Source organism: Cnephaeus nilssonii, assembly GCF_951640355.1.
Source record: "Cnephaeus nilssonii genome assembly, chromosome: 15".
Classification (NCBI taxonomy): Eukaryota; Metazoa; Chordata; class Mammalia; order Chiroptera; family Vespertilionidae; genus Cnephaeus; species Cnephaeus nilssonii.
This window is the reverse complement of record NC_137086.1, coordinates 61230482-61255659: the sequence shown is the minus strand read 5'-3', so window position 1 is coordinate 61255659 and position 25178 is coordinate 61230482. Positions and strand designations below refer to the sequence as shown.

At 45.5% G+C, this 25178-nt stretch overlaps 1 protein-coding gene across 5 annotated transcripts in view; it reads left to right on the top strand.

Annotated features, from left to right (window-relative positions):
• The window catches only part of NPHP1 (nephrocystin 1), a 107882-nt gene that overhangs the window by 6877 nt on the left and 75827 nt on the right, over positions 1–25178 (top strand). For 3 of the 5 annotated variants that reach the window (XR_013814633.1, XM_079792103.1, XM_079792102.1), the window contains exons 3-8: positions 8547–8607; positions 9045–9169; positions 12048–12294; positions 20816–20917; positions 24311–24411; positions 24957–24999. Coding sequence is in view for 3 of the 5 variants with exons in the window: in XM_079792103.1 (XP_079648229.1) it covers positions 8547–8607; positions 9045–9169; positions 12048–12294; positions 20816–20917; positions 24311–24411; positions 24957–24999 (679 nt within the window). In the remaining 2 variants the exon portion in view is untranslated. Of the gene's footprint in view, positions 1–8546; positions 8608–9044; positions 9170–12047; positions 12299–20815; positions 20918–23192; positions 24454–24956; positions 25000–25178 lie in introns of those variants that run through there. The other 2 variants (XM_079792101.1, XM_079792104.1) reach the window with 2 other exon arrangements.

Genomic DNA, 25178 nt, shown 5'->3' with positions numbered 1-25178 from the left:
CGAATTTCGTGCACCGGGCCTCTAGTGTAAAAATAATTTCTACTTAAACCTTTGAAGACATTGTCAGGTTTCTTCGCACCTAGTGATGCTAAGTTTAGTGACTACTCCTTTCTTTCTTTCTTTTTTTTTTTTTAATATATTTTATTGATTTTTACAGGGAGGAAGGGAGAGGGATAGAGAACTAGAAACGTCGATGAGAGAGAAACATCGACCAGCTGCCTCCTGCACACCCCCTACTGGGGATGTGCCCGCAACCAAGGTATATGCCCTTGACCGGAATCGAACCTGGGACCTTCCAGTCCGCAGGCTGACACTCTACCCACTGAGCCAAACCGGTTTCGGCTCTTTCTTTTTTTTTTTTTTTTAATATATTTTATTGATTTTTTACAGAGAGGAAGAGAGAGGGATAGAGAGTTAGAAACATCGATGAGAGAGAAACATCGATCAGCTGCCTCTTGCACACCCCCTATTGGGGATGTGCCCGCAACCAAGGTACATGCCCTTGACCGGAATCGAACCTGGGACCCTTGAGTCCGCAGGCTGACGCTCTATCCACTGAGCCAAACCGGTTTCGGCTACTCCTTTCTTTCTTTCTTTTTTTATTTCTTTATTGATTAAGGTATTACATATGTGTCCTTATTCCCCCATTACCCCCCACCCCTCACCCCCTATTTATACCCCCACCCCCCTGTTGTCTGTGTCCATTGATTAGGCTTATATGCATGCATATAAGTCCTTTGGTTGATCTCTCCCCTTTCCCCACACCCTCCCCTACATTCCCTGAGGTTTGACGTTCTGATTGATGTTTCTCTGTCTCTGGATCTGTTTTTGTTCATCAGTTTATGTTGTTCATTATATTCCACAAATGAGTGAGATTATGTGATATTTATCTTTCTCTGCCTGGCTTATTTCACGTAGCATAATGCTCTCCATTTCCATTCATGTTGTTGCAAATGGTAAGAACTCCTTTTTTTACTGCAGCGTAGTATTCCATTGTGTAGATGTACCACAGTTTTTTAATCCACTCATCTGCTGATGGGCACTTAGGCTGTTTCCAAATCTTAGCTATGATGAATTGTGCTGCTATGAACATAGGGGTGCATATATCCTTTCTGATTCGTGTTTCTAGTTTCTTGAGATATATTCCTAGAAGTGGGATCACTGGGTCAAATGCGAGTTCCATTTTTAGTTTTTTGAGGAAACTCCATTCTGCTCTCTACAGTGGCTGCACCAATCTGCATTCCCACCAGCAGTGCACGAGGGCTCCTTTTTCTCCGCATCCTCGCCAACATTTGTCATTTGTTGATTTGTTGAAGATAGCCATTCTGACAGGTGTGAGATGGTACCACATTGTTGTTTTGACTTGCATCTCTCTGATGATTAGTGACTTTGAGCAGGTTTTCATGTTTCTTGGCCTTCCTTCTGTCTTCTTTCGAAAAGTATCTATTTAGGTCAGTTGCCCATTGTGGGAATCCCTTTCCACGTCCCGCGTGGTTCAGGGTTCCGGTTCAGGGTTCGGGTTCTGCAGAAGGGCCGCACACAAATGAAAAGAGACTAGAAGAAATTTAATTTGGCGATATGGGGGGCCAGGCGGTAGTCCAACTCTAGTGGGAGAACTACCTCTGCTCTGGCCCTGCTATCCCTTTTATTGAGGCTATGGGGAAAACACCTTAGGCAGGAAATAACAGAAATATACACAAGATCAACAGAGGTGGAGGCTGCTTCAGCTAACAATGTCTCAACTAAACAGTGAGTGGTTAGAGCAATTAAGGTTGTTGACCAGCCTTCCTGGCTTCCTGTCCACATCTCTCTATTAGTGAAACAGTGATTGGTTTCCGGCAGCCCATTTTTTGATTGGGTTGTTTATCTTCTTTTTGTTAAGTTGTATGAGTTCCCTGTAAATGTTGGAGATTTAAACCCTTATTGTTGATGTCATTGGCAAATATGTCCTCCCATGCAGTGGGCTTTCTTGTTGTTTTATTGATGGTTTCCTTTGCTGTGCAAAAGCTTTTTATTTATTTTTATTTATTTATTTTTTTGATGTTTTATTTATTTATTTTTTATTTTTTTTTAAAATTTCTTTATTGATTAAGGTGTCACATATTTGTCCTCATCCCCCCATTCCCATCCCCCACCCCACCCCCCTGTTGTCCTTAACCATTGGTTAGGCTCATATGCATGCACACAAGTCCTTTGGTTGATCTCTCCCCCCTACATCCACCCTCCCTTACCCTCCCTCTGAGGCCCGACAATCCGGTCGATGCCTCCTTGTTTCTGAGTCTGTTCTTGTTCATCAGTCTATGTTGTTCATCATTTCCCCTAGATGAGTGAGATCATGTGTTACTAGAAATATACTTATAAGAACCGAATGTGAGACGAGCAATAATAGTTATCCTGACAGGCAAATGAATCAGTCTGTAGTAAGTTTCTTTCTGGACCAACAGTTCTTTTGAGACCCAATTTCAATGTCCACCCGTTCCTTATGTGTACATGTCGGCACTGACTTTTCAGCTCTGGGTGGTGGACCAATGGTGGTAATGCAGGTCCAACTCCCTCTGGTTTGGTCTCGCCCGGATCCAGGGGCGCGGCTTCACCCGGACACAGGGGCGCGCGGCCTCACCCGGACCTGGGACCCAGCATCACCCAGAACCAGGGGCATGCGGCCTCGCCTGGACCCGGGACCCAGCCTCACCCGGATCCAGGGGCGCACGGCCTCACCCGGGTCCGGGATTCAGCTGCACCCGGACCCAGGGGCGCGTGGCCTCACCCGGACCCAGTGGCGCGTGGCCTCTCCCAGACCCAGGGGCGCGGCCTCACCCGGACCCGGGACCCAGCCTCTCCCGGATCCAGGGGCGCATGGCCTCACCTGGACCCGGGATCCAGCTTCACCCAGACCCAGGGGCGCACGGCCTCGCCTGGACCCGGGGGCGCGCGGCCTCACCCAGACCCGGGACCCAGCCTCACCCGGATCCAGGGGCGCACAGCCTCACCCGGATCTGGGATCCAGCTACATCCGGACCCAGGGGTGTGTGGCCTCTCCCGGACCCAGGGGCGTGGCCTCTCCCGGACCCGGGACCCAGCCTCACCCGGATCCAGGGGCGCATGGCCTCACCCGGACCCGGGATCCAGCTTCACCCAGACCCAGGGGTGCGTGGCCTCACCCGGACCCAGGGGCGCGTGGTCTCTCCCGGACCCAGGGGCGCGCAGCCTCACCCGGACCCGGGGGTGCACGGCCTCTCCTGGACCCAGGGGTGCGGCCTCACCCGGACCCAGGGGCGCGTGGCCTCACCCGGACCCAGGGGCGCGCGGCCTCACCCGGACCCGGATCCAGCCTCACCCGGGCCCAGGGGCGCGTGGCCTCCCCCAGACCCAGGGGCGCATGGCCTCACCCGGACCCAGGGGCACGCAGCCTCGCCTGGACCTGGGACCCAGCCTCACCTGGACCCAGGGGCGTGCGGCCTCACCCTGATCCAGGGGCGCGTGGCCTCGCCTGGACCCAGGACGCGCGGCCTCACCCGGACCCGGGACCCAGCGGGGCCTCGTCTTCTCGATCCCAATTCCTGTCGGTCAATTCCCTCTCAGCAATTCCTTCGGCCATCCTCTCAAAGCTCCGGGGCGGCTGCCGCGGAACTCGCCGGGCAGCGGGCTTGGCGAAGCTCCGGTGCGCCCGGTGCACGGCGGCGGGCTGGTCCAAGTTTGCTGCGGTGGCACTCGGGCCTGCAGCGGCGACCAGTCGCCGGGCAAGAGCACCCGGATCCGGGACCCAGCGGGGCCCCGTCTTCCTGATCCCAACTCCCATCGATCAACCCCCTCCCAGCAACTCCTCCGGCCATTGTTCCAGATGGTGTCTGCTCTGCCCTCCAGTTGCAGTCTCAAAATTGTTGTGGTAGGCAACAATCAGGCGTCTGCCCTATGCCGCCATCTCGGTCCTCCAGAAGATTCTTAAGTAACCTTATAAATGTGGTTCTGAACACTGTGTCGTCCATTAGTTTACTTTCCTTCATCCCTTCTATTCGTGACCTGTTTCGGTGTCTCCAGCTTTTGGCTGCCTCCCTATGTTGATGGAGTGGCTTTGTGTGGTCAGTGACCTATAGGGGCCGGTAGCTCAGCTTCCCCAATCTCCCTAGGTGGTCGCTCTTGGTACCCCCCTTTGTGGGCTGAGTGCAAAGTCTTGGTGTTGTTAAGCCTTGATTGCTGTTGGTACACTGGGAGGATTTGACCTCCAGTCCAATTGGCTGTGAGGATCAGCTGTGTCTACGCCTTATTCAACTAGACTTGCAAAATTGTAAAAGCCTCTGTTCTGTGCTCAGCTTGGATGGGGCGGAGTTTCAGGGTGGAGCCTACAGCCTTGGCTTCCCGTCAGCCCCGCCCTATGAGGTTCCTGGGTCTCAGTGTCCCTCTGTACTCCCTGCAAACACCTCTGAGAGAAAAGTGCCCTGGAGTTTCGCCCGCCGCCAAACAGTCTAGTCTCTCCCCCAATGAATCTGGATTCCCAGATTCTCGCCCGGTACTGGGTTTCAGTGTAGTCGGAACTGGGGTTCAGCACGGTCCGGAGCCCCTGTCTCCTCCCCGCCAGGGCAATTCAGCGGCACAGGCAACAGTCTGTCCTCTGCGCGCATTCACGTGCGCGCCTCCGGAGCTCTGCCTTTCGCCGCTCCTCTGTGCCTTCTCCCCACAGCCCAGATTCCCCCAGCATGAGCCTGGCTTCCCAGGGTCTCGCCCGGAACTGGGGTTCAGTGCAGTCGGAGCTGGGGTTCAGCGCAATCTGGAGCTTTTATCTCCTTCCCGCTAGAGAATGCTGGCCAGGCCGTCAGCCGCCCTTTCCTCTCCGGCTCCGTCCTTCCCACACGCACGCGTGCTCGTGTCTCCGCCCGTGTCTCCATACCTCAGGCTTTTACGGCTCCTCTGATTTTCCTTGTGGTTTTCTCTTTCCTTTTAGTTGTGGGCATTTCAGTCAGCCAGCTTTCCTGTGGTTCTGGATGATGTCCGTTTTGACTTTTAGTTGTATTTTTGAAATTGTTGTGCCAGGCTGCAGGTTAGGTGCTTAACCTATGCTGCCATCTTGGTTTCTCTCTCCAAAAGCTTTTTATTTTGATGTAGTCCCATTTGTTTATTTTCTCTTTAGTTTCCATTGCCCTAGGACAGTGGTCGGCAAACTCATTAGTCAATAGAGCCAAATATCAACAGTACAACGATTGAAATTTCTTTTGAGAACCAAAATTTTTAAATTTAAACTATATAGGTAGGTACATTGTTATTAATTTAATTAGGGTACTCCTAAGCTGGCCTTTGCTAAAAACTCAAGGGGCCAAAGAGCCGCATGTGGCTCGTGAGCCGCAGTTTGCCGACCACTGCCCTAGGAGCAGTATCAGTGAAGAAATTGTTTCGGCATATGTCTGAGATTTTGCTGCCTGTGGATTCCTCTAGGATTTTTATGGTTTCCTGTCGTATGTTTAAGTCCTTGATCCATTTTGAGTTTATTTTTGTGTATGGTGTAAGTTGGTGGTCTAGTTTCATTTTTTTGCATGTATCTGTCCAGTTTTCCCAATACCATTTATTGAAGACTGTCTTGACTCCATTGTATGTTCATGTCTCCTTTGTCAAATATTAATTGAGCATAGTGGTTTGGGTCGATTTCTGGGTTCTCTATTCTATTCCATTGATCTATATGTCTGTTTTTGTGCCAGTACCAGGTAGTTTTGAGAACAGTGGCTTTATAATACAGCTTGATATCTGGTATTGAGATCCCAATTACTTTGTTCTTCTTTCTCAGGATTGCTGTAGCTATATGGGGCCTTTTTTTATTCCAGATGAATTTTTGGAAAGTTCGTTCTAGGTCTATGAAATATGCTGTTGGTATTTTAATGGGAAGTGCATTGAATTTATAGGTTGCTTTGGGTAGTATGGACATTTTGTTGATGTTGATTCTACCAATCCATGAACATGGTATGTTCTTCTATCTGTTTATGTCTTCTTCTGTCTCTTTTTTCAGTGTCCTGTAGTTTTCCGCTTATAGGTCTTTTACCTCCTTAGTTAAGTTTATTCCTAGGTATCTTATTATTATTATTTTTTTTGGTGCGATGATGACCACTGCTTTCTAACTGACTTGTTGGCTTCTCTCTTCAGCTTGGGTGTTTTGATATTTTATCATGATGTCTGTGGTTTTTATCTTGCTCAACATTCATTGTGTTTTTTTTTTTTTTTTTTAAATCCTCACATGACAATATGTTTTTAAAAAATTGATTTCAGAGAAAGAGAGAGAAACATCGATTGGTTGCCTCCCATATGCGCCCTGACCAGGGATGTGCCCTGGCCAGGAATCAAACCGGCAGCCTTTTGGTGCATGTGACAATGTTCCAACCTACTGAGCCACCTGGCCAGGGCCCAGTGCATCTTTTTAGTTTGAAAACTCATGTCGCTCATGAGCTCCAGGAGATTTTCTTTTATTAAAAGGTAAGTTTTTTACTTTTGTATGTCTTTTTCTTCCTGAAACAGCTTTGAGTCAGGGAGCCACCTGGACTGTTTTCTTGGTCTCTTATCTCCCCATTAATAGTTTTTGTTTCTGTGTCTTTTTGTTTTCGCCTGAGAGATTCTCTTGATTTTTCTTTAACTTCCTATGGAATGTTTGATTTTAGCAGACACATTGGCACCTTATAAGTGTTTTTTCTTGCTCTTTTTCATAACATCATGTTCCTGTTTTCAGATGATCTCACTAGTTTCATGATTAGGAGATATTTAAAAAGTTTTCTTCTGTTCTCTATTGTCTTTAATGTTGGTGAGTCTTAAATTTTATCTTCCATGTTGCTTGTTTTCTTTATTACATCTGGTGGTCCTTGGGTTATCCATTTTTATTTAAGAACTAGAGGCCTGATGCACGAAACTCGTGCAAGAGTAGGCCTTCCTTCCCCCCCCCCCCCCCTTCCCCGGCTGCCAGCACTGGCTTCCCTCTGGCACCCGGGACCTGGGCTTCCCTCGGCCGCCAGCAGGCACCGGGGATCCGGGCTTCTCTTGCAGTCCTGGCTTCGTCCGGAAGGACGTCTGGTCTAATTAGCATATTATGTTCTTATTATTATAGATTATTATACATGAGGGACTAGGTTGATTAGTCTAGAGAGCCTTATAGGTTTTTCTACTGTTGTATATCCAGTCTCCTTCCTACTGGTACTCTCTGCTGAGAATGAAGTTCTCTGTGGGTGGGCAGGGATTTGCAGGGGCTGGGAATGAGCCTTTAGCCTGAAGAGCCCGCAGGGCCAGAGTAGGTGGGCTGTTCCCTGGTGTACAGGGAAGTTCTTTAGCACCTAGAAGTCTCCCCAGGTCATTTATTAACTTTTTTTAGAGAAGAGTGCCCAGGTAAGGAGGGAGAGCAGAGAGGGGTGAGGTAAGAGAAAGGGGAGCTAACTGTCAGGCTTTCTGTACGTAAACAGGCTTATTTAATAGTCAAAGACTTATAGAAGGGCCTTAACTAAATCTAAACTTAGTGTCTTTACTCTCTCCCTGCATAATAGAAAGACCATGGATTGCCCTAAGACTGATTTCCCTCTTTATAGCTTAGATGTTATAGACATGATTTAATTTATGTAATACATGATAATATAAATAACAAGCCCCTGCTGTAGCCCACTTTTGGTTGTATTTATAGTTCTCACTTGGATGTCTAAGACTTAAGCTAAATGCTATGAGCTGCCTGTGGAATACCTAAACCCTAGGTGAATGGACAGGTCAAGTTCAAAGGGGACGTGCACTGTGATGGGAAGAGGCTACTGTGGGGTCCTCTGCTCTGCCTCCGTGTGGTTACTCTCCCATTGACGGGCTGTGCTCACCTTTTAGAACCTCACTTTCTCCATCTGGAGGGAGGGTGGTTCTGAGGGTCGAATGAGGCGATGCCTGTAAACTGCCTAGCATCCCGCTTGGTGCACACTACCTGTGAGCCTTATCCTCATTCTTCGTGTCCTCTTGGCTGGGGCCTAGGCTTGTGGACTTTAGAGTGGGTGGAGAAGCATTTTCAAGTCCGGTGCTGTCCTTATTGTAGAGGCAGGACCCTGAAGCCTGGGGTCACTTAGCTTTCTGAGCTTTGATTTTCATATCTGTGTGCCTCAGAGCTGGGCTGTGAGGATGCCAGGCTAATGGGTGGAAAAGCATTTACATGTGCATTTTATTTACATGTGTTTATTTATTTAGAATATTTATGACATATTTGTCTATTCATATAAGGTTTTCTACAGTTTAAAAAATGTTATTAATGATTTCAGAGAGAGAAAGGGAGAGGGAGAGAGAGATAGAAACATCAATGATGAGAGAGAATCATCAGTTGGCTGCCTCCTGCTCGGCACCCCCGGGGATTGAGCCTGAAATGGGACCTCTTGGTTGATGGATCGACATTCAACCACTGAGCCACACCAGCCGGGCTACATGTGTATTTTTAAACATAAGCCATATAATCACTAACTGCCTTGCCTGCTTAAAGTCTTATGTATGATTTTATAGAATAACTTTTTGGTTTTGACAATAGAAAAATCAATATTTTTTCTCTCTTTTTAAAAATTTAGGTGTATCCAATTAAAACAGGCAATCGATGAAAATAAAAATGCTCTTCAAAAATTAAACAAAGTAAGTATTACAGACACTGATAGCCCAGAACATCTGTTTCACAGATGTTTCCATGCAGACTGACTCTCCATTTGGGAACCTGCGGACCCGTTTCCCAGATGTGGAAACAGGCTCCAGAGGTGGAGCAGCTTTCCCATCTCACTGCCCAGGCGGGGGTGCTTGGGAGGGGCTCGACTTCATGACAAAGCCACCTGCCTGGGATGTAGCCCTTCCCACTGCAGAGCAAAACAAAAAGCAAATAATTTAATTTTTCGTTTGGTTTACATGCTAACTAATCATCTACATTTCTTTTCATCTTATTTACCTAAGGGAGGCCTATTCTCATACTGCTATTTACTTTGTCTTCTAGCATGTATAGGAGTTGTCTTTTCTTTTAAAGTTAAATACAATAGAAAACAAATACATTTTTCAGTGAAATGGACTCATGTTCTTTCCAGGCCGATGAACCTGCACCTGTTGGAAACTATCATCAGAAAAAGGAGGAGGAGCTCAGTCTCTTGGACAGCCTGACCCACCAACTGCAGGAACTTGCCGTGTCCATAAGCAGAGAAAACAGAACTGAGTATGCTTCTTCCTTTCCTTCTTTCAGATATGAGGTCACCAGTTTTAGTGTTTCACGCAGGATGCAGACACAACAGTACAGATATAAACAAGTGGCCGTAACAGGATAATCAGTGGACACTGGTCACAGAGCACAGTAGACCGTGTGAGAGCCCAGGAGTCATGCAGAAGTCCGCAGTGCTGCTTGGGTGATGTTCAGTGACGTCAAACAGCGTGTTGTGTATTTGTCCAGATTTTAGAGCTGTTTCTGGTGAGAAGGTTAAGTCCAATACCAGCTACTTTGTCCTTCCCAGTACTGGAAATCAACGGGAGTCTAGAGTCCTTGTACCTCCATCCTTAGCATTTTCCCAGGATACAGCATAAAAATAAGGGAACAGCATTTGAAGACTCTGAATACTTGATATGTTCCTTTCTGCTTGCTACAAATTTGGTTTGTTTACACCAGTGGTCGGCAAACTGTGCCTCGCGAGCCACATGCAGCTCTTTGGCCCCTTGAGTTTTTAGCAAAGGCCAACTTAGGAGTACCCTAATTAAGTTAATAACAATGTACCTACCTATATAGTTTAAGTTTAAAAAATTTGGTTCTCAAAAGAAATTTCAATCGTTGTACTGTTGATTTTGGCTCTGTTGACTAATGAGTTTGCCGACCACTGGTTTACACCATCAGGTTCCTTTCTACTTTGCAAAGGCTGTTCCCTCCCCTCCAGCAGGAAGCAGCGCATGTCTCTGCCTCCAGCTTTCAAAGAAGTTATGAAAGGAGAACGTATGCAAGTAGACGATCCAAATAATTTTTTTTTTTACATATGAACATTGACATTAAAGGCAGCATCTATATTTTCATACATTTGTTTATTTAGCTTTTCAGATCTCGGCTTTGTTCCCCAACTAGATGATAAATTACCTGAAGGCAAAGTTGTGACTTCCCTTCTTTCCCCTTCCCATGAGATCTGACCCTTTCTGCTGTAGTCTTCGTATGAATACTACACAGCACTTCAGCAGTATGTTTGGGGCCACTTTAAATGACAAAATTGCCAACAAAAGGCACAAAAGTACAAAATTCCTGGCACTAAGTAGACTGTAAAAAGGATACTTGTTTTCAGTCCAAGAGCTGAAAAAAGAAGGCAGAGTGTCGCCTTGTTCAACCTCAGCTGCGAGCCTGTGCATCGGGCAACTTGAATTTTTTGCTGCTTTGCACTCATCTGTGCATGAACACAGAAGCACTGCAAGTGTTGATTGGGGTTACCAGATACATTTTAGCAAGTAGGTGAATTTACAAATACGGAATCTGCAAATAATAAAGATCAACTCTATGCAGAAGTCAATATGTGACAACAGAGGCACAGGAGTAGCTAAAAGGGCCGGCAGGGTACATGGGAAGATATCATCTTAAAGGTCTTTCATTTTGGGTGAAATGTAATATTAATTCAGGTTAGACTATGATAAGTTAGGGATGCATATTATAAAACCTAGAGCAATCACTACTAAATAAGGTAAAGAAGTTGTTAAGAAAACCAATATAAACAATAAAATGAGATCCTAAACATGACCGTTTTAAAGGCAAGCTTCTATAACGTAAGCTGTAGGAGAGCAAAGGCCTCTGTTTTGTTGTTGTTTCCCAAGCACAGTGTCTGTCACACAGTAGGTGTTCTGTAAACATTTGATGACTTTGCTAATGTTGAATGAATAAGTAACACTCAGAGATTTAGCAACTTATCCCAGTCAGTATTATTTGAACTCCTCTCCCTTCCCTCACATTTCATTTTACCTCCTTCATATCTTTCCAAAATGTCCTTCTCTTCCTCCCTAATGCTGTTTTCTTAGTCCATACTGTGGCCCTGTATCACTCTTCACAGCCACCTTTCCTTTAGCCCTTCCTCCAGCCTGTTCCCCTCGTGTAGCCATCTTTCCAAAGTGTGGAGCAGATGCTGCCCTTCCCTCACTTCATCTCAGGACTGCCTTACAGATGGCGCTCACCTGGCTGCATTCTGCTCACCTCTTCGCAGCCTCACCTCTCCCATTTCTCCAAGCCTTGTCCTGCCATTCATGACCTGCTTGAGGTTCCCTGATCTTGAGCCTCCTTTCTCCTTCCCTCCCCCTCCTTGCTACTTCCTTTTACCTGATTAACTCCATCTCATCTCTCATGACCTATTTCTGAGTCTTTCCTGATCTGCATCCATGCGGTCTAGGTTAGGTGCCCCTCTTGTGTTTCCTTAGCATCCTGTGTTGGCCTCCACGCTAGTTCCTATTGAGCTCTAGAGTAATTATCCATTTTCTAGATTCTCCTTGGGGACGGGGCATTGTGTCTGGCTTACCTTTGTAGCCACTGTGTCTGACACGGACCAGCATCGTCAGCGCTGACCTTTATTACAAGCTTGCTGTGGGGCAGATGCTGTTCCAAACACTGAGTCGGTAACTCATATACTCCTCATGAAGCAAGTGCTATTATTATCTCCACTTTATCATTGAGAAATGAGGAGCTTATGATTTACTGCCTGTAAATCAGTTATTCCTCAGCAAGAAGGAGTAGAGCCAGAATTTAAACTCAGAGCCCATGCTCTAAGCACTGTGTGCTAATGCTCAAGCAGTTTGCTGAGTGGATGAATCCAAGACTAGACTACAAGTCTCTTGGCCTCTAGTCCAGCGCATGCTCTACCCTGTCACTTACCTTCCTGCTATATAATTCCTTCACCACTCAGTCCTTCAAGTCCCATATTCTTAGCTCGATGGTAGAAACTATTAGCCGTGCTTTTTCCTTATTTTCTTTATTTGCTAGTTTCAAATATGGCCAATTCTTCTACGTAGAGAAGTTACACTCATACTTCATCTCTTCTTAAGTTCTATTTCAAGTGATCCTTGTCATGGAATTATTTTTTTTGCAGAATTGAGGCACTTACCGAAAGAGAGGAAGATAATGATTTTGCTGAAGAAGATGAAGAAGACAACGATGTTGACAAAGAAGAAAGTGAAGAAAGTAGTGAGGAGGAAGAAGAAACAGAAGAGGAAGAGGAAGAGGAAGAGGAAGAGGAAGAGAAACAGGAAAATGAATCTCAGTGGCAGGCAACAGATGAAGAATACATTGCTGTTGGAGATTTTACTGCTCAGCAGGCTGGGGACCTTACATTTAAGGCAGGTAGAAACAAGACTAGAACCTAAGCTCAGGACCAATTTGCATACCTAACAGAATAAGGAGATTCTACCTGGGTACCTGTGTTACATATTCCGGATACTAAGTTTTTGAACACTCAATCCATTTAAATAAGTAATAGTTATGATTTAATAAGCAGTAGTCATGTGGAATTGTTACCAAAGTTACATGGTAGCAAAATGGTAAAAGTAATAATACTCTTCTACTTTTTATTTTATTTATTTATTATCCTCTTAAGACTTTTTGTTAATTTAATTTTTCAATTGCAGTTTACATTCAGTATTCTTTTGTATTAGTTTCAGATGTACAGCATAGTGGTCAGACAATCATATCCTTTACAAAGTGGCCAACCTGATATTTCAGTGGCCTACCTGGCACCGTACTTAGTTATTAAAATACTAGTAGCCCGTTTGCACGAAGATTCGTGCAATAGACCTTCATTCACCTGGCTGCCTGCACCAGTTTTCTGCCGGCACCAGGGACCCAGGCCTTGGCTGTGGCCACCGCCTTCTGCCTTTTTCAGGGTCGGGGCTTGGCCCCGGGCGGTGGCCTTGGGCTCTGCGGCACCCAACATCCTTGCTAAGGATCGCAGGAGCCGACCCCCAGTGGTTTCCTGTGATCCGTGCAGGCTGCCCACTGGTGCCCAAGGCCGGGAAAGCCTCCGCCCCAGGCTTTCCTGGCCTTGGGCTCACCGCACCCAGCGTCCCTGCTACCGATCACAGGAGCCGACCCCCAGTGGTTTCCTGCCATCGGTGCAGGCTCCCCGCTGGTGCCCAAGGCCCGGAAAGCCTCGGCCCCTGGAACCCCCGGGACCCCCGGGAGCGGCGGGAGGGGCCGGGCCACGCCCCCCCAGGTGGCCTATCGACCCCCAGAACCCCCGGGAGGGGCAGGAGGGGCCGGGCCACGCCCCCCCAGGTGGACGATCAACCCCGGGACCCCCGGAAGGGGCGGGAGGGGCGGGAGGGGCCCGGACACGCCCCCCTAGGTGGCCAATCGCCCCAGGCACCCCCGGGAGCCGCGGCATGGGCCCGGCCACGCCCCCCCGGGGTGCCCATGGGCCCGGCCACGCCCCCCGGGGTGCCGATCACCCCAGGCACCCCCGGGAGCGGCGGCATGGGCCCGGCCACGCCACCCGGGGTGCCCATTGCCCCAGGCACCCCGGGGAGCGGCGGCATGGGTCCGGCCACGCCCCCCGGGGTGCCGATTGCCCCAGGCACCCCGGGGAGCGGCGGCATGGGCCCGGCCACTGGGCACCACCATCCTGATCTTCTCAACAGCGGATATGCCACCCGGAGTCCCGCCCCCAGCCTCCTGCCGGCCCAATCGTGGGCATAGCGGAGGTGCGGTCAATTTGCATGTTTCTCTATTATAAGGTAAGATTATTGCCTATGTTTCCTATGTTATACTTTATATCTCATGACTATTTTGTAATGATTACTTTGTACTTCTTAATCCTATTTCACTTTTTTCACCCAGTACCCCGAATCCTCTCTCCTCTGGCAACCATCAGTCAGTTCTCTGTGTCTATGAGTCTGTTTCAATTTTATTTATTTTGTTCTTTAGATTCCATTTATATGTGGAATCAGATAGGTTTTTTTTTCTTCCTCTGACTGGCTTATTTTACTTAGAACAATGCCCTTTACATCTATCCATGCTATTGCAAATGGTAAGATTTTGTTCTTTTTTATGGCTGAGTAATATTCCATTATATGTATGTACTATAGCTTTTTTATCCACTCATCTATTGATGGGTACTTGGGTTGCTTCCATATTTTGGCTATTATAAATAATGCTGCAGTGGACATAGGGGTTCATATATTCTTTTAAATTAGTGCTCTGGGTTTCCTTGGATATATACCCAGAAGTGGAATTTCTGGGTCATAAGGTAGTTACATTTTTAATTTTTTGAGAAAAAATACTGTTTTCCACTCTGCATTCCCACCAACAGTACACAAGGGTTCCCTTTTTTCCACATCCTCACCAACACTTGTTTGTTGATTTATTGATGTTAGCCATTCAGACAAGTGTGAGATTTTAATTTGCATTGTGGTTTTAATTTGCATCTCTTTGATGATTAGTGACACTGAGCATCTTTGCATATGTCTATTGGCCATCTGCATATCCTTTTTAGAGAATTGTCTATTCAAGTCCTTTGCCCATTTCTTAATTGGATTGTTTTTTGGTATTGATTTTCATAAGTTCTTTATAAATGTTGGATATTAACCCCTTATCAGATGTATGGGCAAAGATGTTTTCCTTCAGTGGGTTGTCTTTTCATTTTGTTGATGGTTTTCTTTTCTGTAAAAACCTTTTTAATTTCATGTAGTCCCATTTATTTATTTATTTACTTATTTTTTTCCCCATGCTTGAGGCAATATATCAGAAAAATAATCGCTCTGAGAAATGTCCAAGATTTTACTGCCTATGTTTTCTTCTAGGATTTTTATGGTTTTGAGTCTAACATTTAAGTCTTTTAAAAAAATATTCTCCTGTATTTATTATTATGTTAAAAATATATTTTTATTGATTTCAGAGAGGAACGGAGAGGACGAGAGAGATAGATGCATCAATGATGAGAGAGAATCATTGATTGGCTGCCTCCTGCATGCTGCCTACTGGGGATTGAACCCACAACCCAGGCATCTGCCCTTGATTGTAATTGAACCCAGGACCCTTCAGTGCGTAGGCCAACACTGAGCCAAAACAGCTAAGGCTAATAATTAAGTCTTTAATCCATTTTGAGTTTATTCTTGTGTATGGTGTAAGAAGGTGGTGTAGTTTCATTTTTTAACATGTATCTGTCCTTTTCCCAACACTATTTATTGAATAGACTATCTTGACCCTACTGTGTGATCTTGCCTCCTTTGTCATATATTAATTGACCGTATAGTCAATTAATATTTATTTCTAGGCCTTCTATTCAGTTCCATTGATCTATGTGTCTATTTTTATGCCAGTACCATGATATTATTATTTTAAAAATATATTTTTATTGATTTCAGAGAAGGAGAGGGGAAGAGAGAGAGAAACGTCAATGATGAGAGAGAATCATTGATTAGCTGCCTCCTGCACGCCCCTACTGGGGATCAAGCTGAAACCCAGGATGTGCCCTGACTGGAATCGAACTGTGACCTCCTGGTTCCTAGGTTGATGCTCAACCACTGAGCCATGCCAGCCGGGCCCATGTTATTTTTATTAATATACCTTGTAGGATAGTTTCTTTTAATGTGTTTTCTTTTTTAAAAAATTTGTTCTTCCTTGTATTATAGTTTGATATCAGGTGTATCTCTGACTTTGTTTCTGCCCCCTCCTGCACCCTTGAGATTGCTGTGGGTATTTGGGGTTTTCTGTGGTTCCAAATAAATTTTGGGATTTTTTTGTTCTACTTCTGTGGAAAACACCATTGGTATTTTGATGGGGCTTGCATTGAATCTACAGATTGCTTTGGGTAGTATGGACATTTTAGCAATATTAATTCTTCCTATCCATGAGCACAATATATGCTTCCATTTATTTGTATCTTATTCATTTTCTAATAATTTCCTGAGTACAGGTCTTTTACCTCCTTTGTTAAGTTTATTTCTAGTTATTTTTTATTTTTTATTATTTTTTTAAAATATATTTTATTGATTTTTTACAGAGAGGAAGAGAGAGGGATAGAGAGTTAGAAACATCGATGAGAGAGAAACATCGATCAGCTGCCTCTTGCACACCTCCTACTGGGGATGTGCCCGCAACCAAGGTACATGCCCTTGACCGGAATCGAACCTGGGACCCTAGAGTCCGCAGGCTGACGCTCTAGCCACTGAGCCAAACCGGTTTTCGGCTCTAGTTATTTTAAAAAAAATTTTAAATATTTTTATTGATTTCAGAGAGGAAGGGAGAGGGAGAGAGAGATAGAAACATCAATGATGAGAAAGAATCATTGATTGGCTGCCTTCTGCACGCCTCACACTGAGGATCAAGCCCACAACCAAGGCATGTGCCCTTGACCAAAATTGAACCCAGGATGCTTCAGTCCACAGGTCGATGCTTTACCCACTGAGCCAAACTGGCTAGGGCTATTTCTAGTTATTTTTTTGATGCAATTGTAAATGGGATTATTTTCTTAGTTTCCCTTTCTGATAGTTTATTATCTATCTATCTATCTATCTATCTATCTATCTATCTATCTATCTATCTATCTAAAAGCCCAGCGACCAGAATTACGCAATGACCGGAACGACCGGAATGATTGGTGGCTATGACACACCCTGCAGCAGCCAACCGGCCTCATCCGGGCCCTCATCACCCCCCACTCTGGCCGGGCCCCCTCATGATTGGCCCCTAACACCCCGATTGGGGGTGGAGCCAGCCGGCCAACTGCTCGCAGCCCCTCCCCCCAGCTGGCCCCACCCGGATTGGCCCCCAATACCCTGATTGGGGGCGGGCCAACCAGCCAATCGCTCATGGCTCCTCCCCCCAGCTGGCCCTGCCCCTGAACGGTCCCCCTTGATCAGGGGCGGGGGCAGCCGACTAACTGCCCATGGTCCCTCCCCCCTGCTGGCCAGGCCCAATGGGTCCCCATAGGGGCGGTCCGGCCTGACCCCACCCATGCATGAGTTTGTACACTGGGACTCTAGTCCTATATAATAAGAGGGTAATATGCAAATAGACCTAACGGTGGAACGACTGATCACTATGATGCACACTGACCACCAGGGGGCAGATGCTCAATGCAGGAGCTTCCCTTTGGTGGTCTGTGTGCTCCCACAAGGGGAGTGCTGTTCAGTCACAAGCTAGGCTGATGGCTGGAGAGCACAGTGGCCCGCCTCTGCAGCAGTGCTAAGGATGTCTGACTGCAGCTTAGGCTCCCTGTGGGGAGCGGGCCTAATCCATCAGTTAGACATCCCCCAAGGGCTCCTGCACGCGAAAGGGTGCAGGCCGGGCTGAGGGATGCGCCCCCCCACCCCCACCGCAGTGCATGAATGTCGTGCATTGGGCCTCTAGTCTACTAGTCCTATATAATAAAAGCATAGTATGCAAATTGTCCCCTCCATCAGAGTTCTTCCAGGAGTTCAACCAGGGGAAGGCTGGCCAGGGGAAGGGAGGGAGGCCCCGGCTGGTTGCTGGCAACCGCTAGGGACCCTACCAGTGCACGAATTTTGTGCACTGGGCCTCTAGTATATAATAAAAGCCTAAGCGACCATTACAGTGGGATGACCAGAATGACCGGTCACTATGATGCACATGGACCACCAGGGAGCAGACTCTCAATGCAGGAACTGCCCCCTGGTTGTCAGAGCACTTGGGGCTTATGGCAGGCAAGCGCAGCAGTGGTAATGGGAGCCTCTCCCGCCTCCATGGCAGTGCTAAGGAAGGAGCAGTGAGCAGGTGGGCGGTGAGGAGCGAGGGGTCCTGGACTGTGAGAGGGATGTCAGACTGCTATGGGGAGTGGGCCTAAGACAGCAGGCAAACATCCCTTGAGGGGTCCCAGACTGCAAGAGGGCACAGGCCGGGCTGAGGGACCCCCTACTCCCCGCCCCAACTTCAGTGCATGATTTTTGTACTCTGGGCCTTTAGTTGGTGTATAATGATACAACTGATTTCTGAATATTTATTTTGTGTCCAGCTACTTTACTTAAATTAATTTATCGGTTCTAGTAGTTTTATGGTAGAATCTTAGGGTTCTCTGCATGCAGTATCATGTCACCTGCAAATAATGCCAGTTTTCTTTTTTCCTTTCCAATTTGGATGCCTTTTATTTCTTCTTGTCCTATTGCTGTGGCTAGGACTTCCAGTACTGTGTTGAATAAGAGTGGTAAAAGTGTACATCCCTGTTTTGTTCCTGATCTTAAGGGAAATGCTTTTAGTTTTTCCCACTGAGTATGATGTTGGCTGTGAGTTTGCCATATCTGTTGAGATATGTCCCCTCTATTCCCACTTTGATGAAAGCTTTTATCATAAGTGGGTGCTGGGGGGGAGAAACCAAGATGGCAGTATAGGTAAACACCTAAACTGCTGCCTCGCACAACAATTTCAAAACTACAACAAAAAGACAAAACAGACATCATCCAGAACCACAGGAAAGCTGGCTGAGTGGAAATTCTACAACTAGAAGGAAAGAGAAAAGCACACTGAGACTCAGAGGAGCTGCAGGAGGCAGAGGTATGGAGATGCATGCGCACAGAGAGGACTGGTAACTGAGTACGCGGCTGGCTTTCTCAAGCGGGAGGGAGACAAAAGCTCCTGACTGCACTGAACTCCAGTTCCGGGCGAGACTCTGGGGACCCAGACTCATACGGGGTGAAACTGGACTGTCAGGAAAGAGAAAAGCACACTGAGACTCAGAAGAACTGCCAAAGGCTGAGGTCCAGAGACGCGTGCGCTGAGAGGGCGGGCAACTGAGTACTGAGTACGTGGCTAGCTTTCTCAAGCTGGAGGGAGACAAAAGCTCCCGACTGCACTGAACTCCAGTTCCAGGCGAGACTCTGGGGACCCAGACTCATTTGGGGAGAAACTGGACTGTCTGGCAGCGGGCAAAACTTGAGGGTGGCTTTCTCTCAGAGGTGTGTGCAGCGATTATCACAGGACACTGAGACCCAGGGGTCTATTAGGGCAGGGCTGATGGGAAGCCAAGGCTGTCTGCTCTGCCCTGAGACTCCGCCCCATCCAAGCTGAGTACAGAGGCTTTTGCAAGTCTTGTCTCGTAAGAGTGTCTTCAGCATAGAAGTACTCCCAGCGAGGACACAGCTGAACCTCACAGCTAATTCCTCCCAGTGATACCAACAACAATCAAGGCTTAACTACAACAAGACTGTGCACACAGCCCACAAAGGGGTGCACCAAGAGTGTCCACCTCAGGTAACTGGGGAGGCTGAGCCACTGGGCCCCATAGGACACCTAGCACACAAAGCCACTCTATCAACTTGGGGAAGCAGCCAAAATGCAGAGACAAAGAAACAGATCACAAATGAAAGAAATGGAGGAAAACAAATGACTGGGTATAGAGTTAAAAACCACAGTTATGCCGAAACCGGTTTGGCTCAGTGGATAGAGCGTCAGCTTGTGGACTCAAGGGTCCCAGGTTCAATTCCGGTCAAGGGCATGTACCTTGGTTGCGGGCACATCCCCAGTAGGAGGTGTGCAAGAGGCAGCTGATCGATGTTTCTCTCTCATCAATGTTTCTAACTCTCTATCCCTCTCTCTTTCTCTCTGTAAAAATCAATAAAATATATATATATATATATATATATATATATATATATATATCTATATATCTATATATATATATCACAGTTATAAGGTTTTTCAAGAATTTTATAGAAAAGGCCAATAAATTTAGCGAGATCCTCGAAGATATGAAAAAGGACCAACTAGAAATTAGACATACACTGACTGAAATAAAAAATATACAGAGATCTAACAGCAAACTAGAGGATTGCAAGAATCATGTAAAAGATTTGAAATACAAAGAAGCAAAAAACACTCAACCGGAAAAGAAAAAAGAAAAAAGAATCCAAAAATATGAAGATAGTGTAAGGAGCCTCTGGGACAACTTCAAGCCTGCCAACATCCGAATTATGGGGGTGCCAGAAGAAGAGAGAGAACAAGATACTGAAAACCTATTTGAAGAAATAATGACTGAAAAATTCCCCCACCTGGTGAAAGAAATAGACAGGAAGCACACAGAACCCCAAATAAAAGGAATCCAAAGAGGACCACACCAAGACAGATCATAATTAAATGCCAAGAGCAAAAGACTAAGAGAGAATCTTAAAAGCAGCAAGAGAAAGACAGTTACCTACAAGGAGCACCCATGCGATTGTCAGCTGATTTCTCAACAGAAACTATGCAGACCAGACGAGAGTGGCAAGAAATATTCAAAGTGATGAATATCAAGAACCTACAACCAAGATTACTCTACCCAGCAAAGCTATCATTCAGAATTGAAGATCAGACAGAGCTTCACAGATAAGAAAAAGCTAAAGGAGTTCATCACCACCAAAAAAAGTATTATATGAAATGCTGAAAGGTATTCTTTAAGAAGAGGAAGAAGAAGAAAAAGGTAAAGATAAAAATTATGAACAATAAATACATATCTATCAACAAGTGAATCTAAAAAGTGAAAAAAAAATCGGATGAACAGAATAAATTGGTGAACTGACAATTCTCGGGGGGAAAGGGGTGTGGGGGGTGCGGGAAGAGACTGGACAAAAATCGTACACCTATGTATGAGGACAGTGGGGTGGGGGTAAGGGCAGAGGGTAGGGTGGGAACAGGGTGTAGGGTAACTATGGGGGGAAAAAGGGAACAATTGTAATAATCTGAACAATAAAGATTTATTAAATTAAAAAAGAAATAAGTGGGTGCTGCATTTTGTCACATGCTTTTCTTGCATCTATTGATATGACCATATGATTTTTATCCTACATTATATTTTTAAAAATAGTTTTAATGTTGGTAATTCTTATTTTAAGAGTAAAATTTAATTAAAAATTTTTTATTTTGTTTTTCTTTAAGAAAGGGGAAATTCTCCTTATAATTGAAAAACACCCTGATGGTTGGTGGATGGCTAAAAATGCCAAAGGAAACAAAGGTCTCGTTCCCAGAACCTACGTGGAGGTTAGTATTTTTGCTTATTCTTTCCTTTTCCTCTTTCAACACCTTTTCATTTTTCATAAAAGTTAAGCTGTATTCTTGGATCACCTTACTATTGAATGACTTGATGTGTAGAATTCGCTTTAATTTTGAGGGAGAGGGCATGGGGAAATACTGTGTGCTAACAGTCCTGGGACCTGTGAGTGTTTTCATGCAGGTGAGCCCTACAATGTCATCTCACAATCAAGATGCTGTGTGGGTTCGTGCTGGTCATAAAAATTAATCGAGGTTTATTATTTGTTGTAAAGCAAAACCACAGTTAACTTTGTGTTTACTTGCACGCATATAGGATCCCAACTAGCTTATGAACATACTCTACATTCATGTTTGTGACCTATTTTTTTTCATATTTCATGAAATAGCATGGTCATTTTCTGTGACAATATGCATAGATAATCTGTTGGGATCGGTGTTGTTTAATAGAAATCTAATGCAAACTATAAATATAATTAAGATTTTTCTATTAACCACACTGAGATGTCTTTTCCCCCCTGACACCACTTCTAACCAACTATGTGGTTTTCCCTGAAACCAAATATGTGTTGTTTTCCACACCAATTGTCTGAAACCAACCAGGGGTCCAACAGTTCAATTCAGTTCTGACACTAACTTCTGGAATTAGCAGACCCACCAGGTAAGGACTCAGCCCACAAATTGCCCTATTTCAGATGCCAGTCTCAAGTCCTGGGAGCCTCCTGTATTTGTGAGTAACAGCTATAAATTCAGTGGTTTCCACAGCCCTCCTCAGGTTTGAGAATTTGCTAGAGGGACTCACAGACCTCAGGAAAACAGCTTACTTGTGTTTATCAGGTTATTATGAAGGACCTGACTCAGGAAGAGGTGCCCAGGGTGTGGGAGGTGGAGGGAGTGGGACCTGGGACTTCCATGCCCGCTCTGTGTGCCACTCCCCCCAGCACTTGGAAGTGGTCACCAGCCTGGAAGCTCCCTCAACCCCGTCCTTTAGGGGGTTTATAGAGGTTTCATTATGTGGACGTGAGATTAAAGCCTTGGCCATGGGTGACTGAATTCCCTCGCCAGCTCCTGTCCCTTCCCTGAAGTGGCGGGGTGGGGGGGAAGGGGGGGCAGGGGGGGTGGTGGCGCCGCGGGGGGTGTGGTGAAAGTTCCAGTCCTCTAATCACAGGGTTGGTTTCTCTGGCAAATAGCACCCCCTCCCATCACCGCATTAGCATAGATTCAAGTATGGTTATGAAGAACAGGACACTTCTGTCAGTCAGGACATTCCAAGGGTTTTAGGAACTCTTGCCAAGAACTGGGAATAAAGACCAAATATATATTTTTCACTATACCACATATTTAAAAAAGTAAAAAAGAAACAGGTGATATGGTTTTTAATAATATATTGTATATTATTCAACATATCAAAAATAATACCATTTCAACATCTGATCAATAGTAAAAAATTATTTTTTATGCTAAGTTCGAATTCCTGTGTGTGTTTTACACTTACCGGTAAATAGCGCATCTCATTTTGGAGGAGTCACAGCAGCTACAGGCGGCGAGTGGCTGTCCTATCCCACAATGGGTCTGGCTCATAGTCTCAATGGCAGCAGTGTCTTCCAGCTTCACAGGTGGACATTCAGGTTGTTTCTGCCTATCACAGCTATCAATTTTGTGGTGAAGAAGCTATGGTTAGCTTCCATTCTGAGTTACAGGAGATCCCCAAATAGTGGCTTAAGTTAGATAGAAGCAGATTTCTCTCGCGCTTGGCAGAAGGTGGAGGTAGCAGTCAAAGGGTGCTGAGGCCCCATCTAATGTTTCCCTCTGGGCAGTGGGGGCAGCTCTCCCAGGGGTGTCTCTGTAGGTTAAGTTGGCTGCTTGACCTTTTAACAGTTCCTAATAGTAAAAGAGAAGGAAAGGGAACAAGATGTCAAAACGCCCAAACTTCCATCTTTTTAGGACTATTTCCAGTTCTTTTCAACGTCTAGCAGCAAGAAGGGCTTGGAAACTGTAGTGTATCTGCTGGCTCCTTGCTGAAGGGAGGGATTCTGTTAGAAAGGAGGCGGTGGCCCTGACCGGTTTGGCTCAGTGGCTAGAGCGCTGGCCTGCGGACTCAAGGGTCCCAGGTTCGATTCTGGTCAAGGGCATGTACCTTGGTTGTAGCCACATACCCAGTAGGGAGTGTGCAGGAGGCAGCTGATCGATGTTTCTCTCTCATCGATGTTTCTAACTCTCTATCCCTCTCTCTTTCTCTCTGTAAAAATTAATAAAATATATTTTAAAAAAAAGAAAGGAGGAGGTGGCAGTTCAGCAGCAGACCCCCCACAGCCTCTGTGAAGCTCTATCAGATGAGTTTGTAGATACCCTGCTTGTTTCCTGGTGGAGCCCCAGATGCTCAGTGCTGGTTCAGAGGGCTTGACCTTTACATTTGACTGAATTTGCTGTTTTGCCTTTCAGAAAGTTAGGCCTTCTTGTTTCCCACCACAGTGTCAAGAGAACATGCTTCCCACACATTTGCAGTCATGGCCATCACCAGTCTTTCTGCCGGTGTGATGGCAAAAAAAGGCTTGTGATTGTTTTTTAAAATATATTTTTATTGATTTCAGAGAGGAAGGAAGAGGGAGAGAGAGACAGAAACATCAATGATGAGAGAGAATCATTGATTGGCTGCCTCCTGCATGCTCCCTACTGGGTATTGCCCACAACCTGGGCATCTGCCCTGACCGGTAATCGAATTGTAACTTCCTGGTTCATAGGTAGATGCTCAACCACTGAGCCACACCAGCAGGGCTTGTGATTATTTTGGTTTGCATTCATGGACCTGAGCTTCATGTCATATGCTTTATGACCTTTTCTGTTTCTTCTTTGTAAATTGCCTTTTCAGTTCTTTTGACCATTTTTATAAGGGATTTTTAAAACTCTTACTGATTTATTGGCATTTTTGTAATATTTCAATAATAAGGATATTAACTCTTGAAAATTTGTGACAGGTACTTTCTTTGTTGACTTTCAACCACATTTATTTTTTTATGTAGCTAAGTCTGTCAGTGTTTCTTTTCATGTATGATTTCTGGTTTGGGCATCATAATTGGAAATGGCTTCTCCATCTCAGGATTATTTTCTCCTAATGCTGTTCGAGTTCTTTTGTTTGTACCTTTCCTTCCTTTTTTTTCATTTGAATAAATTCTATCTGGAATGTATTTTGATTAAACTTTCTCTGTACCTCTATCCTTGGAATTTTCCAAACGATCAACCACATGTTGAAATCTTCTTCCCACTGATTTTTTATATGCTCCTCATGTAAATTCCCATCTACACTCAAGTCTCTCTGAAAGTCATTGTATTGGTTGAGTTTTGCATTAGGTAAGAAAAGTGCCTTATATTTCAATCATTTTTCAGCCCCATCATAAAGAAGAAGGCCACGAGTCAAGTGAAGAAGGCAGTGAAGGCGATGTGGAGGTGGCGGAAGAGATAGCACAAGGAGCACAAGCTGAGCATAGGTACCAAGGCCTGAGGGGATATCCAAGTAAAATAAATTAAAGGTTTGGGAAACTTTGTTTATTTTTATCATTGTAAATAACTCAAGATTTTTTTGGTAAGAGACAACTTGCAGTTTGTGAACAGTGCTTTTCATATTACTGTTTGCTTAAAGATCATTGCTACTTTAATTTTGTGATTGTTCTTTCTTGGCTACATCTGGATAATGTTAGGTTTTCAGAACTTACTGACAGCCCTGGCTGGGTAGCTCAGTTGGTTACAGCATCGTCCGATAGGCCAAGGTTGTGGGTTCAGTCCCCAATAGGGCACATACAAGAAAAACCAATGAATGCATAACTTGGAACAACAAACTGATATTCTCCCTCTCTCTTTCCTCTCCCTAAAAAACAAACAAACACACCCAAAAACCTTTTCTCTCACGGTTTTAGAAAAGGAAAAAAAGGACTTACTGATAGTTATGTACTTTGTTCTTTGATTAATGAAGTTGTCTAATCAAGTGAATAAGCATGACCTATCTGTGCATTCACGTTACTGTTTTGTCTCCCAGAACTGATTCTCACTGGAGTGTAGTCCAAAAAGCTCTCTCAGAGGTTGGTACCTACTGTCTTGTCAATGATGTCTCACTCTGTTACCTAACAGTTCTGCTAGAGTTCATCGAAACATGATGGGGCTTTGGAAGAGAGCATTGGATGTGAGACAGTGTGCAGGCCTGGACGGACAGAGCATGAAACATGTGCTTCTGGTTAGCGAGCCTGTGCTCCAACCAGCA